At 54.6% G+C, this 15,223-nt stretch overlaps 2 protein-coding genes across 7 annotated transcripts in view; one reads left to right on the top strand and one right to left on the bottom strand.

The window, feature by feature from the left end:
• On the bottom strand, window positions 1-5,699 carry LOC116154983 (cytoplasmic tRNA 2-thiolation protein 1-like). Of its 2 annotated transcripts, none has more exons than XM_064489814.1 (3): window positions 5,624-5,699; window positions 3,719-4,263; window positions 1-1,382 (listed from the first exon to the last, which is right to left on the bottom strand). In XM_064489814.1, the coding sequence occupies exons 2-3, from the start codon at window positions 4,224-4,226 to the stop codon at window positions 841-843; spliced, it is 1,050 nt and encodes a 349-aa protein (XP_064345884.1). In that variant the 5' UTR covers window positions 4,227-4,263; window positions 5,624-5,699; the 3' UTR covers window positions 1-840. The 2 variants fall into 2 exon arrangements, with proteins under 2 accessions (XP_064345884.1, XP_064345883.1); XM_064489813.1 differs by lacking the exon at window positions 5,624-5,699 and adding an exon at window positions 5,529-5,622.
• An 86-nt stretch (window positions 5,700-5,785) lies between these two features.
• LOC135318412 (sialic acid-binding Ig-like lectin 6) overlaps window positions 5,786-15,223 on the top strand; it is a 37,395-nt gene continuing 27,957 nt past the window's right edge. For 2 of the 5 annotated variants that reach the window (XM_010999906.3, XM_010999904.3), the window contains exons 1-6: window positions 5,786-5,896; window positions 10,786-11,063; window positions 12,604-12,839; window positions 14,034-14,221; window positions 14,777-14,899; window positions 15,116-15,220. In XM_010999906.3, the coding sequence (XP_010998208.2) occupies window positions 5,853-5,896; window positions 10,786-11,063; window positions 12,604-12,839; window positions 14,034-14,221; window positions 14,777-14,899; window positions 15,116-15,220 (974 nt within the window). In that variant the 5' untranslated portion in view covers window positions 5,786-5,852. Of the gene's footprint in view, window positions 5,897-10,785; window positions 11,064-12,603; window positions 12,840-14,033; window positions 14,222-14,776; window positions 14,900-15,115; window positions 15,221-15,223 lie in introns of those variants that run through there. The other 3 variants (XM_064489707.1, XM_064489710.1, XM_064489709.1) reach the window with 3 other exon arrangements.

The following is a 15,223-nucleotide window of genomic DNA, read 5'->3' as shown; positions in this document are numbered from 1 at the left end:
TTTAATACGAACAAGTCGGACACTATTTATTGAACAATTTATCAAATATTTACAGTAATGCTTTGATTCCATTTTTAGAGGAGGAAATGGAAGACTAGCGAGGTTAACTCACTAACCCAGGCTTACCCAGCTCTGCCTCCAGAATCTGGGGTCTGGGGAACCCCCCAGCTGCTCCCCACCCATCACAGGGAGACATCAGGAGAGATTCAGTTGGGGGTAGGGGGTGGGGTGGGAGAAGGAAGGACTAAATTCACTATCTTAAAGAGCTCCGGGCAGACCTGGGTGTAAGCCCCTGGTTTGGTCCCTCTCCAGCAAGGGGACCTCAGGCCAGTTATGGGCCTCAGGCTACAGCCAGTGAGATCCTGGTGCAGATGAACTGGGATGGTGCAGCGCCTGCAGTATGCGGGGTGCTCACAGAGAAGCATCATGATTACTGTAACTGACGTGTGTCCATCAAGTTAAGTGGTTTGCTTATCCCACTGCTGGCAAACATGAAACATCAGGCACACAGTAGGCGCTCAAGAAGGGTTAGGACTATCCGAGCATGCCCAGAACCCCACAGCCGTGCAGGCAAGCAGCCCCCTAACTCCCACTCGCTCAGGAGTGGGAAGCTGTTCAGTCCTCTCCTCCCTGAGACTCAGGAGACCCGGCCCCCAGGCGCCTCCCCCGCCCCAGGAGCCCAGCGCCCCAGTTTCTGCAGGGTCACAGGTTGCAGTTCCCGTTTCCCTCCCCACCTCGCACCGAAGCCGGAGGCCAAAGTAACTCAGGTTTATCCACAGTGTCATCTGCAGGCGGCCCCGCGCTCCCACGGCGTCGGATCCCCGCGGAGAACTGGCGTCTCTAGAAGGCGGGGACCGGCTCGGAGGCCGGGGGTCCGGACGGCTCCGGCTCCGCCTCCCGCGGCGGCCCGTCCTCGTCCAGCCCCCGGCGGCCCTTGCCGATGGCCAGGCGGGGCCGGCCGCGGTTCAGGCCGTCCAGGAGGGCGCAGGCCTGGCAGAGCGCGCGGCTGGCCAGCGCCCCGCAGCGGGCGCAGGCGCCGGGCGGCGGGGGCCGCGCGGCCGGGGCCAGCGCCAGGCGCTCGGCCGAGTGCACGAGGTCCAGCACCGCCGACGGCCGCGCCGCCTCCAGCCGCTTGAGCAGGTCGCGCGCGTGGCCGCGGAAGGCCTCGGGCGCGTACACGCACTCCTCGGAGAAGTAGTCGAGGCGGCGGAAGTGCGCGTACAGCACCACCTCCTTCTGCGAGGCCAGCTGCAGCGGGCGGCAGCGCGGCAGCGCGCCCCCCTCGCCCGGCGAGCCCAGGCCCCCGCCCCGCGCCAGGCGGCCCGCGTCGCCCCGCAGGAAGTTCATGAGCACGGTCTCCGCCATGTCGTCGGCGTTGTGTCCTGCGAGGGGGAGAGACGCGGGGCAGGTGAGGCGGGGGGCGCGGCGAGGAACGAGGGGGGACCCCACCCAGGCTCCCGTGGAGCAACCTGGGAAGCCCCCCTTTGCCCCCCACTTATTGCAAACCAGGCCCCGTTTCATGTCGTGAGTACAAGTGCTTTCAGCTACAAATATTATTTCAGCCCCACTTGGAAGTGTACTTCAGAAGTCAAAATGGGAGGGAAGATATAGCTCCGTGTAGGGCACGTGCTTAGCACACACAAGGTCCTGGGTTCAATCCCCAGTACCTCCATTGAATAAATAAATAAATAAGCCTAATTACCCCCTCCCCCAATAAATAAATAAATGAAAATTATTTTTTTAAAAAAGTCAAAATGGCATTGAATGGAGATTGTACAGGGGATTGTTGTGGTAAGCAGAATTCACACCCCCACCCTCACCCCAATATGTTGGGTCACATGGCAAAGGGTATAAAGGTTGCAGACACAATGAGGGTTACCAATCAGCTGACCTTAAGATTAAAAAAAAGCAGCCTGGATTATCCAGGCAGGCCCTATGTAATGACAAGGGTCCTTAAAATGGGAGAATCAGGATGGGAGACGTGGGGACTGACACAAGTGCAGATGACGAAAGGTGGGACGGATTCAGCCCGAAGCTGCTGGCTTTGAAGCTGGAGGAAGGGGCCAAGGAACGAGGGTAGCCTCTAAACACCAGAAGAGGCAAGAAAACAGATTCTCCCGTAGACTCTTCAGAAGGAATGTCACCCTGCAACACCTTGATCCCACGGAGACACTTGCCTGGCTTCTAACCCCCAGAACTGCCAGCTAGTAAATCTGTGTTGTTTTAAGCCACTCAATTGGTGGTAATTTGTTACAGCAGCCATAGAAAAACTCATAGTTGTTGACACAAGCGCCTTTGACTACACAGACTGCAGTGTTTTTGTGTTATCTTTGTTTACAGAGACCAGGGAGAAGGTAAGTGAATATTTACACATCATTTTAAAAATGCATTGATTGTCACAACCGTCCTCTCTCACCTGGACCACCTCAGCTGCCTCCCTCCAAGCTCATTTCCTTTGTTCTGCCCTCGCCCCTCCGACTCAGACTCCTCACCACTGCTAAGGTGAACTTCTCAAAGTCAGAGTCCTTAGGTCATGTCCACTGCTTTCCCCGCTACTCAAAGGATCAGGTCAGGTGTTAACTCCTCATGGCCATAGGGGCCCCTGGAGCCAAGCCCCGCCCACTGCTAGGGCCTGACACCACACCCCACTTCCTTCTTGGGGCATCTCAAACTGGCCTCTGCATAGATGGTTCTCTCTGCCTGGAGCAACCTCCCCTATGCCCACTGCCTCCTCACCCTGAGCCTTCAGATCTCAAAAAACCTCCTTGATCCCTCTCTGCATGTCATATTTTGCTCACACAGTCTATGTAATTTTTTTTCAGTACCACTTATAATCATTTATTATTTCATATTTGAATTGTGCAGAGGTATGGGCTTATTTCTGTCTAGTGCATATTTTCTCAGCCCTAGCATGATGATGATGATAGCATATACAATATATATGTGTAATACCTACTATATATTAATATATACACTATATGTAATCTGTAAATTACAGTACAGATAATAGTGTATATATACACACATATACTTTATTCCTACCAACTCATCTGTCATAACAAATGCATGAGCCAGAAACCATTAATATTCTCATTTTAAAGATGAGAAAATAGAGGTAAAGAGGTTAAGAATTTGCTATGGCTACAGCTTGGATCTGGCATATATTAGAAACCAGTAGTTGTTTGCTGAAGGGATGGATGAGAGTGAGAGAATAAAAGAGTTATCGAAGAGAAGAGATGCCAACAAGAAAAAGGAGGTAAGAGGTGGAGAGATACTTTACAGAGACAGAGAAGGATTCTGAAGAGATATTTGGGGACCATGAGATCAAGAGTACTAGAGGCAATTAAAAATAAGTAAATAATCAAAAACTTAATCCCCAGAGACTAACTCCCACCCTCTTCTCCAGCCCTCCTCACCAATCTGTGTACACCAGGTTGGTGGCCAAGAACCAAAGTCTTTTAGATACCCTAGCTGGCCCCATCCCTAACACAACCCATTCTGTCCCTCAGGGTATGAACCATGGGGGGTGGGGCTCCCGCCCTACGCTGGAGCATGCGCATATCCCCTTTTTCCTGCTCGTTTCTTCCCCTAGGACACTCGCAGTCTCCTTTACCACTTCTTAGGCCTGCGCCCCAATTCCCTTGCGGTTTCCGCCCCTCGCCCGCGCATGCGCCCGTTCCTTCCCATACGCTCCTCCTGCTACGGCGCCTGCGCTCACCTGTCACAACGTGCGTGGCTCCCACGAGGCGCGCCCCTTCTTCCAGCGCCCGGCGCCGCAGCACCCCGCAGAAGGTGCAGCAGGAGCGGCTGCGGCCGGAGCCGGCTGTGCTGCGGGCCACGGCGTCCATCGTCCAGCCCCCGAAGAGGTCTGCGTAGGCCACGACGGTGAGCGGGAGCTCCCAGCGCGCCGCCTGGCGCCGCACGGCCGCCAGCGCCGCGTCCCGGTAGCCGCCGATGCCCTCGTCCACGGCCACGAGGCGCAGCGAGATGCCCAGGCGCGGGGCCAGCTCGCGCAGCACGTGCGCCAGTACCGTGGAGTCCTTGCCGCCCGAGGCGCCCACGGCCACCACGGCGCCGGGCGGCAGCAGGCGGCCCGCGACCACTGTGTGCAGCACCTCGGCCTCGAAGGCGGCGCAGAAGCAGGTGCCGCACAGCGCCTGGCCCAAGCGCGGGCGGCGGAGGGCGGCGCGCGCCTTGTTGCAGGAGGCGCACTGTGGGGCTGGCATCTCGGGGTCCGGGCGAGGCGGAAAGGGTAGGCTTCTCCTGGATGGGGAGAGAGAGGAGGAGAGTTACACGTGGTTTTAGGATCGTAGGGTCCTTGCCTCCGGGGAGGCTGTCTTGATAGCGCCCAGAGTAAACCCATTGTCTGGAACACTCTTGTACCAGCACTGTGCAGGCCTAGAACCTTCAAGTCTCAGCTTAAGCTTTCATTCACTCATTAGTTCATTAAGCAATATCCACTCACTGTCTCCTATGTGTCCAACATTTTACTGGGCACTGGGGACACAGCTGTGAACAAAACAGGAAGGGTTACAGGCACTAATTTCTAGTGGAGGAGCTGATATTACTTCCCAAATATAGGGAGTAATACGAAGGAATTATCCTCTGAGCTGAGGCCAGGAGGAGGAAGAGTCGGGTATTAAGGTGACAAGAATGTTGCAGACAAAGTTAATAGCAAATGCAAAGGACCTGAAGGACAGGCAGGTCCTGTCTTTGTTCATTGGGTAGAAAGTGTGTTGTGGTTGAAGACCAGAGAGGATCAGGGGCTTGGACTTTATTCTGAATGAAATAGGAACCATTGGACGGTTTTAAGCTACGTAGTGACAGGATTTTATTTAACAGGATTCCTTGGGCTGAGTGTGAATAAAGAGAGGAGGGTGGCATTGGCAGACCAGCGAGGAGGCTCCTGCACTGACCCAGGTGAGCAACAGTGGTCGCTCGGAGCAGAGTGGAGGCAGTGGAATTGGAGAGGAGTGGTCAGATTCTGGATCTCTTCTGGAGATAGAGCAGATAGGACTCTCACAAGTCTTGGGGGAGGGCAGTGGATGAGAGTAACAGAGGACTCGGGACAACTCCCAAGTTTTTTGGGCTTGAACATTTGGAAGTTAGTGGGACCATTTAGTAGAGAGGAAATGGGAGTTAGAGAAGAATGGGGAAATATTGGGAGAGGGGTTAAGTTTAGGGTAGAGAATCTGGAATTTCGTTTGGGCATGGTAGATTTGAGATCCTTTGCTTTGCAAGTCTTTCCTGATCCCTGGGCTGGGTTTGGCGCCTCCTCTGGGCTTCCACGGCCGCCTGATCGCTCCCCAGGCCACCCCTGACCACTCGAGGTTATAATCAGGACGGAAGAGGGTGCGCTCTCACCGCACCCAGGTTTGAGGTGAAATCAAGGAGTGAGACCCGGCCGCAGAGTCGAAAGCGGGTCAGCGGGGACAGCAGCTGCTTAGGGCACTCCTGCCTGGAGGGCCGCCGGTAGATAGGCTTTGGGGGATCACTGAGGGGAGTACCATCTCCCCAGGGATGCCTACCGAATGCGTGGGAGAGAAAATATGGAGACCATCAGCTCCTCCACGGCAGCGCTACAAAGGGCGGAGATGGGCCTGCTGCGGAAGGAGGCACTCACCTGAGCAGAACCCGGGCTGGACAGTCCAGGCTCCGAGAAAACGCGGAAGTGGGTAAAAGAACTACGACTCCCAGAAGGCTTTGGGTCTACCCGCCGACGACTCCCAGGTGCCAGTGCGGCGGCGGTACGGTTGGAAGACGCTAACTGTTTCCGGAGACGGTGGGCCTACAACTCCCTGCGATCCTTGCGGTGGCGTCTCTGGCTCCGCCCACGGCTCCCAGAGTGCTCCATGCCAGTCCGGTTCGTGTCCTGTGTGCGCCTGCGCAAGAGCAGGTGAGGCGTGTGATTTTTGTGTAGTACCTTCTACTGGTCACAGTGCGGCTTATTCAGACTTTTTGCTCTTATGGGCGCAGGATTGAGTTAGTGGTAGGGGTGGAGAGGCGTCCAGGTGGGGCGAGAAGGGGATCGGGGTGCGAAAAGGAGAGGTGGCGAGGGCGCTGGGCCGCTTCCAGGGATTGGGCCGCGTCGCCGGGGGATGCAGTTTGGGCTCTTGCGCGCGCCCCGGCAGGCGTGGGACTGGGTGTGCGCCCAGGTCGGGGGCCCCCGCCGTGCGGGCTGGGGGCGTTATACGTGCGCGGAGCCGGTAGACGGCGGTTTGTGGTTCTGTACTCGTGCACCGGGTCGGGGCACGAACGCGGTGAGCAGTTATGCGCACGCATCCTGTCCTGCCTGGTGAACTTAAGGCAGAGCTCGGGATGGAGGGCAGGCGAGACCCGTGAGGTGGTGGATTCCCTGGGGCATAAGTCCCCCAAACCAAAAAACAGAGCACCTTCCCAAGAGTCAGCTGGCCCAAGCTCTCAGCCTCCTTCCAGCCCCCAAACTGCTCCCTCTCCTGCGTGTTAGTTTCTGAGATCCTTTTGTCTCCCAGTTCTGTAAAGCCCTTGAGAGGCTGGTGATGGGGGACGTTTGGGTGTCTGAACCTATTGGTTGAACCCTGGTCATTACGCAGGTGTGCCAGATTGGGGAAGTAGGGAAGACAAAGCTTGGTGTGGAGGTTCCAGATGTCAGGCGCTGCCGGAGCCCAGAGGTTACAGGTGCTGCTAACCAGGACAGGGAGAGAAACAACAATTCTTAATGAGGAGTTAGCATGTGCCAGGCACCAATTCTGCCCTTCCCTTGCTCCATTGCAAGTTCCTCCTCTGTAAAGTGGGACCTGCCTCACGGTGCGTGTGAAAATAAAGATGTTAACAGGAAAGTGTTTATTGACCAAAACATAAACTTCTATAATTTTCATCTCATTTAATTCTCATAATCAGGCATGGCTGCCTTTTCCGGGCCAGGCCTAAGTTTCCTATGAAAGCAAGCTGTGAGTTGGGGGTTTTAAGACCTCAGGCAACCTACAGATAGTCTAAGGCAGTTCTCAGCTGGGGGTGAGTTTGTCCCCCAGAGGACACCTCGCAATGTCTGGAGACATTTGTGGTTGTCACAACTGGGGTGCATGGGGAAGGGTGTGACTGGTGTTCTGGCAGGCAGAGGCCAGGGATGCCGGTAAACATTGTGCACAGGATGGCCTCCCACAGCCAAGAAACATCTGGCCCCAAATAAAGATAGTGCTCAGGCTGGGAACCCTGGTGTATGTGGTGTTCTGCTGTACCTTTGCTTTTTACTGCAGAACTAATAGACACGTTGAGGTGTTTCTTTGTTGGTTTTAGTCTCCCACTTTGCAAATTTATTATAAGTATTTAAACAGATTTCCACACCACTGTCGTAATTTTTTGAGTGAGAAGTTAGTAAAAAGAAATTTTGTCCTAATCTGTGCATCAGTGAAAAAAAGAGGCTGTGAAAACCAGCCTGCCTGGGTGACTCCGTGTGCCATGTGCTTAATTGTGTGACCTGGAGTGACTGAGCTCTTCTGTCCTCATCTGTTCAGTAGGGATCATGGTAGCAGTTGTTGGAAGAACTAAATGATTTAATGTATGTAAAGCATTAAGAACAGTGCTTGGTGCTTTGTAAGTGCTGTAAAAAGAGTTGGGGGTGGGCAGTGTTCTGGTTCTTTATGTCACCTCCTGGGGGCAGCAGTAATTGGCAGTGTTGAGAACTGGACCAGTTCTGATCCTTAGTGGCCACGTTCATCAACAAACTGGCACAGTCTGGGCAGAAGTTTCTCGTGGCTGCTTTGTGAACAGTTTCAGATTCATGTGTTGTAAACACAGGAACTTAGTATTCTAGGGGGAAAGGCTGAGTTGGTGTTGGGGGCTTCCAGAGACGGCAGGTGGCTATCTGCAACTTCTCGTTAGTCACAGAGTAAAGGTCGAGTCCCTCATCCTGGTGTCTGTGACCTGGCCCCTGATGGCTTTGCAGCCTCATCTCTCACCCCTGAATCGCCGGCATGTCCTCACATTTGCCAGAGAAGTAACTTTTTCTGCCAGATGTTTGCACGTGCTGTCTCCTCTTCCTGAAGACTCCATCCCTCACCTCTCCTCCCACCGCAGTGATAGCTGTTTCTCATCCAGGTGGCCACTTGGAGGGTGTTCCCCCTAGAAGCCACAGGACCCCTCCTCCCCTGTACTGGATTAACCAGCCACCTCTGGACTGCCATGCCCCTGGTCCCTCACTTTGTCAGAGGCCCTGTCACCTTGGGTTGTGGCTGTCTGTGTCTGTTTCAGGGTCTCTTTGGGTTGGGTGCTTCTTGAGGGAGGAGTCTGGTTGGATTTGAACCTGGGTTCCCTGGCAACACTGAGCACAAGACCGGGTACAGAGCAGGTGAGATATTGAAGGTCCTTCCTCAGCTGCTCCTAGCTTACCTCTCCATCCTTGTCTCCTCCTGTTACCCACACCCCAGTCAACACTAAGCTCAGGCGGGAAACGATTGCCATGGGATGTGGTGGTCAAAGATGGAGGCAGCCTGGTTCAGATCGTGGGACAACCATTCTAGTTGTGTAAGCGTGGACAAGTTCCGCTTCCTCACCTGTAAGATGGAGATACACTAGTACAGCCCTCATAGGATTAGAGCGCTGGTTCTCAACCTGGGGTGAGTTTGACCCCCAGGGGACATTTGGCAGAGACATTTTTGGTTGCCACCACTGGAGATGGAGCGGGGAACTGGCATCCAGTAGATAGAGGCCAGCAATGATACTAAACCTTGAACACACGGAACAGCACTTACAGCAAAGAAATAACCTGCCCCAAATGTTGGTGGTTCTGGGGTTGAGAAGAGATACTTACTGGGTGCTTAGAACAGGCCACGAGAAGCACTCCGTAGACATTAGCTACCATTACCGCCATGACTTAAGCATGCCAAGTGCTGGTGCCTCCATCTCTGCCCAGAACGCCCTCCCCCCACTTTGCATGGGGGCTGAATAGCTACTCATCCTTCAGGACCTAACCAGAATGCCGCCTCTTCGGGGAAGCCTTCCCTGACCTCTCCCACCCTTGACCCCCAGAATACTGTCAGGCAGGCAGTGACTGACTCCCTCACAGTCGCACGCAGAGGCCTGGGCTCAAATTCATGCTCTTTTCTCACACCTGAGCGACTTTGGGCCTCAGTGGCTTTGAGTATGAGGTAGACCAGCACGAGGGGAGTATTTGATTAATGTCAGGATTCCTTTTGTGGAATGTATTAGTTAATAAAACCTGAAAGCTTAGTGTTGTTTTAGATTGGTGGAAATTGTTAAGAAATATGTTTTTAAGATTTGTTGGGGGAAAAATAGTTTATCACTAGGAAAGTTAAGAAAAAAGATGTTACATGCTGTATACATGAGACCCATGTCAAATGAATAAAGACTCAGAAAATGTGAAAAGTTAAAGTATGGGGAAAGATATACCAGGAAAATAACTCAAAGAAGTCTAAGTTTAGCCGCATTAACCACCAAACAAAGCAGATTTTGAGTCAAAAGGCACGATCAGTAATGAAGTGTCATCACAAATGAAAAAGGAATAACCAGTATGACAAAGCAGTTCTAAACCCAGATGCAGCTCACAACATAGTCCCCAAAGAGGTAAAACTAAAGTTAACAGGAGGACAAGAAGAAATGGACACATTCTAGCAGCACTGTGACATTGTAGTAGATCTCTGTCAGCAACTAATCAAGTAGACAAAAAACAAAGCTACTCTGTTTATTTACAGGCTTCAGTTGCTCTCTGAAATTACCTATTTTCTTGTCTGTCTTCTCCACCAGGGTGTAGGTTTCATGGGGGAGCAGAGGTTTTTGTTCACTTTGTGTCCGGCTGCTTCCTGGGTTCCCACTATAATGCCTGGCACGAAGTGGGTGCTTAGTAAATCTGGGTGAATCAAATGCATGAATGCTCAGCCCTGGTGCTGGGTGATGCTGGGGCCCAGAGATGAGTCGTGCTGAGGGCTGTTGAGGGAGAAAGCCAGCTGGACTGGGATCAATCCAGGTGTGATGACCAGAGCTATGGCAGCCGAGATACCAGGGACTAGGAGAGCCCTGACAGTGTAGAGGGGAGTGAAGGACTTGGAGGAAACTCCCTAGACGCGGAGCACTTGTGATGGCTCTTGATGGATGAGCAGGAGTTTATTGGGTGGTGAATAGCATCTCATCCATCCATCCATCCATCCATTCATTTCATGGGGCTGCCTGTGCTGGGAAGTGCCAGGGACCTAGAGCTGAGTCAGTCTTGAACCCTGCTCTCAGTAACCCCCTTGTCTGGGGGGGGAGGTTGACACAGGCAGTCCTAATCCAGGATGCCCAGATGGTGGCAGAGGGAGACACAGACGCTGTGGAAGCCATGAGGGGCTACGTGGCGCTTGTGGTGGGGGAGGGGAGGCACCGGGATGAACAGGGGCGGGGTAGGTCCCTTCTACACGGGGTGCTGGAGGTATGAGAGAACCTGGCCCAGTCCTGGGCTCGTGCCCAGTCCATGTTGCACCCTGCCCCATGCACACTGCCTGGTCCAGCCATAAGCCCCATTTTACAGACAAGGATGTCGAGCCTTAGAGAGGTTGGCTCACTTTCCCAGGGGAGCAGCCCAGCTGGCGTCCAGTGTGACCAGAGGCAGGAGAGCTGAGCAGGGGATGTGCATGAGACTGGTCCCCCACACAGGTGGCGTGGCCCTGGGTGGCCTCGGCAAGTCTCTCTCGCCAGTCTCCCCTCTGTGTAGTGTCGCTGTGGGATGGGCTCAGGAAACTGGGACCGAGCCACCTGGGGCAAACGTGAGACATTTGCAAGATGGGACCAATGACCTTCTGTTTCCTTTCCCAGAATGGAACAGCAGAGGGGGCTCCTGTTGTTTCTGGGGGTACAGATGCTGCTGATGGGGGCATTGCTCTACCAAAGCCACCACCGCCGTAGCTTCACCTCTTTCCTGCGCTCCCTAATACAAGACAAGCCAGAGGATGGAGAAGAGCTGCCTTTTCTGGTTCAGGTCTCCTCTGTAGGAATCCCTTACCAGGACGTGTACTCCAACCTCAGCCAGATCCACCCCCTGGACATCAGTGACGAGGATCTGCCCAACTGTCCCATCATCTCGCCCTACATCAGTAAGCCTGTAGCGGCCTCTTACACCCCCAGCCCCACCTCAGGCTTCGGGGAGCCAGCAGGAATCCCTGAGGAGGAGGGCAGGACCTGGAAGCACAAGGCAGTGGGCTTGGTGACTGGGGCGGGGTGGGGCAACGGAGGGGGTGCTGGTTATCTAGTGCTGCATCAAAATGAACCACCTCCAAACTTGGTGTCTTTAAACAATCATTAACTCAAAGTGCATGGGGGTCAGAAATTTGGGGGTGGGCGCAGCTGGACAGTTGCAGTCCAGGTTTTTCATGCAGTTGCGGTGAAATGAGGGTGGAGCTAGAGCAGCGGCGGGCGGAAGCCGCCAGCACCTGGCTTTCTCCATGGGATCTTAGGGCCTCTCTGTGTGGGCTAGCTGGGCTTCTTCACAGCATGGTGGCCTCAGAGCTGAAGGCTTCAAGAGCAAGTATTCGTGTAAACGAGGCATTGGCCTAGTGGCCTTTTACGATCTAGTCTCAAAAGTCACGTAACGTCACGTCTCCCATACCCCGTTCATTGGAACAGTTGTAAAAGCCCACTCAGCTTTAAGGGGCAGGGACAGAGACTCACCTCTCAATAGGAAGAGTGTCAAGGTCACATTGGCTGAAGGGCCTGTTGGGTAAGAGTGTTGTGGCCATCTTGGGGAAAAAGATGGTTTGCCGCAGAAAGAGGAGGCACGCCAGGGGATAAGTGGACGGTGGGCCCTCAGTGAGAGAGGAAAGTGAGGAGGAGGCGGATCTAAGATGCAGGGAGAGAGTGGCCTGAGACCCACCCAGGAGGAGACATCTGGGGTGTCTTGTGTTAGGTTGGGGTTGGAGCTCAGGAGGCAGACTTAGGACCATCAGAGTCCACAGGAGGAGAAGCAGCAGGAGGTGATGAGCTTGCTGAGGGAGGGCAGAGAGAAGCATGGGAGGCTGGGGAGAGATGAGGGAAGGATCAGAGGAGGTACTGAGAGGTGGAGCGAAGACCCCAGGAGGGCAGGACATTTTTGAGCCAAGAAGCTCAAAAGGGGGAAACTCAGAGCCCGTCGTACTGGCATGTGAGTCCCCTAGGGCTGCCCTAACAAAGCGCTGCAAACTGGGGGCTTAAAACAACAGAAATTGACCCTCTCAAAGTCCTGGAGGCCACAAGTCAGAAACCAAGGTGTTGTCAAGGGTTGGCTCCTTCTGGAAGCTCTGGGAGAGAAGCCAGCCCATGCCTCTGTCCAAGCTTCTGGTGGTTGGTGGCAATCCCTGGCCATCCTTAGCTTGTAGGCACACTGCTTAAGTTTTTGCCTCCATGGCCACCTTCTCCCTGGGTCTTCACGTGGCCTTCTTGGAAGGACATCAGCCATTGGATTGAGGGCCCACCCTGATCCAGTATGACCACATTTCAACCTGCATAGTATCTGTGAAGTCCCTATCTCCCAGTAAGGTCACATACTGAAATTCTGGGTGGACACGCCTTTGGGGGTGGGACATGATTCCACCCGGGACATCTGGCTTGTGGGGTGTCTAGGGTAGATCCCTGACCGTCCCTGGCCTGTGCCTCTCTCAGATGGTCCTTTGAAGGTGCTGATCCCAGAGAACCTGACGATGGAGCAGGTGGTGGAGAAGAACCCACTGGTGGAGCTGGGAGGCCAGTACCGGCCACCCGACTGCTGGACAGAGCAGCACACGGCGGTCGTGGTGCCCTACTGCGGGCAAGGCCAGCAGCTGCAGCAGCTGCTCTTCCACCTGCACCCCTTCCTGCAGCGCCAGCAGCTGCACTATGCCGTCTACGTGGTGAACCAGGTGCGGCGGCGGTGCGGAGGGGCAGGGCCGGGAGGGCAGGCGGGTCTGAGCCTGACCGTGGAGAGTCAGGGCTGGAGTTGTCACTCACTGAGCTGAGAGTATCTGGGCCAGAGAGTATCCAGGGGGCTGGATTGATGAGTCAAGAAGAACTTGGATTGGGGGAAATTAGAGCCAGGGGCTGTAGGTTTGGTCTTGGCTGGCCTAGTCTGGGATCAGCTTGAATAGCTGTCCGAGGGAAAGGCTCAATCCCACTGAGTCCAGGTCTCTCTGAAACCGGGGCTGGTCAGATTGGACAGTTAACCTAAGGGGTAAATTAAAGCACTGAGCGGGGGGGGTCAGATGCTGTTTGAATCTTGGTCTTGCCCGTTACTACCTGTGTGGCCTGAGGGTGGGACCAATCATCCATCCAGCCAGCCAGCAGTCCAACACGGTTACTCAGTATAACCACGTGCCATTGTTTTCTCATTCATGAGACAATGATTCACTGAGTTAATGAATGTAAAGCAGTGAGGCCAGTGCCTGGCACATAGTAGGTGCTCAATACACGATATAGTAATGATGATGGTGATCATAACGATAGTGGTGGTGACTGTGACAATGGCAGTGGTGGTGGTGGTGATGACGGTGATGTTGGTAATAGTGACGATGGAGGGTAGGTGACTACGCTGATGTTGAAGATGGTGCAGACAGTGATAGTGATGACGGTGGTAGTGCTGGTAATGAACATCATGTTAATGGTAAGTGGTGGTGGTTATGGTTAAGGTAGTGATGAAGGAGATAATGATGATAGAGGAAGAAGGGGAGAGGTAAATCCTGTCCTGGGCATCAGACCTAGTCTTTGTCTAGAAGGAGCAGAAACAGATAGAGACACAGCTGGTCCCCAATCACTCCTGACCTCTGCCTCCCTCAGATGGCCTCTTGAAGGTGATGATCCTTGAGAACCTTGAGAATGGCTGAGGAGGGAGACCTGAGAGGCTGAAGATACTGACTGCCTAGGATGCGGGTGGGGGGACCCAAGGAAAGCTTCCCAGCGAAGGGAACTTTTGAACTGCGTCTTCCTGGGCAAGTCTGGGTTTTCCATCTCCACTGTGGGAATAAGGAGGGGTTCCAGGCAGAATGGCTCTTGAAAAGGTGAGAGAGGACGGGCCTGGCAGGTGTGGTGAAGGCAGCACCGAACACCTGTGTCCACCCCAGGTGAACAACAGCCCCTTCAACCGGGGCAAGCTGCGCAATGTGGGGTTCTGGGAGGCCATGCAGGAGGAGGACTGGGACTGTGTCTTCTTCCACGATGTGAACCTCCTCCCGGAGGACGACCGCAACCGCTACGTCTGTGACGTCTTCCCTGCCCATGTGTCCGTGGCCATTGACAAGTTCAACTACAAGTAGGTGGAGGAAGGGACTGTTCGCCTTGGCCTGCCCTCCCCGGACCTTGCCCTGCCCATCTGTTTGGTCCAGGCCCCTGATCCCTGTGGCGGAGGCAGAGAGGGGATGTTGGGAAAGGCCTTGGGATGGTGAAGAGCCTTCCTCTTGGATGTGGGTGTCACGTGGGAGTGGGATTGCTTGTCAGCGCGGGAGTCAGGATGCTGTTAATAAAGTGGTAGGCAGCAAGGTTGTGAACTGAGGTCACAAAAGGGGAACTTACGAAAAGAGGGGCTAACTGGGGATCAGCAAGGGCTATTGATGGCGTCAGGAGATGGGCCTGTCAGATGCTTCAGGGAGGGGATAGCTCAGGATCCGATGAGGGGCCATCTCAAGGGTCAGGGGAAGGACTACCCCAGGATCAGGCAGGAGGACATCTGGGGGTCAGGGCAGAGGTTGTCACAGAGGTGAGTGGAGAAGGGCTTACCCAGAAATAAAGCTTGGAGACTCCAGCCAGGAAGGGGCTAGGGCCCATTGGTAGGAATTCCCTGTGCTTCCAACCCTGTCTGCCTCTCCAGGCTGCCCTACCAAGGCTATCTTGGAGGGGTGTTTGCTCTGCGCCCCATTCACTACCTGAGGATAAACGGTTTCCCCAACACGTACTGGGGCTGGGATCAGGAGGACAATGAGATCGCTGCCAGGTAGGGGGCCCTGCTCCAGGGAGCCCAGCACAGGGAGCTGCTGGTCCCTCCATGGCTGGGGGGACACTGGCTGCCCTTGGCTAATAGGGAACACCCCCTATTTTGGATTGAGGGAGACACAAGCCGCTCCAGCCTGAGGGGCTGGGCGCTGGGCACGGCATGGGGATCCTATCAGAGGAGACAGGCATCCGGCCTCCCTGCCCTCCCCTCTGTAAGGGTGAAGCTCAGCGGGATGCTCCTCTCCCGGCCCCACCTGCTCTTTGGCCGCTACCACATGCTGGAGGAGGGGCAGTACCCCAGCCACAAGCAGAGCCCCCAGAGGTG

The sequence above is a fragment of the Camelus dromedarius genome, chromosome 9, assembly GCF_036321535.1.
Source record: "Camelus dromedarius isolate mCamDro1 chromosome 9, mCamDro1.pat, whole genome shotgun sequence".
Lineage (NCBI taxonomy): Eukaryota > Metazoa > Chordata > Mammalia > Artiodactyla > Camelidae > Camelus > Camelus dromedarius.
The sequence above is the reverse complement of the archived record's forward strand: the minus strand, read 5'-3'. Positions and strand labels throughout refer to the sequence as shown.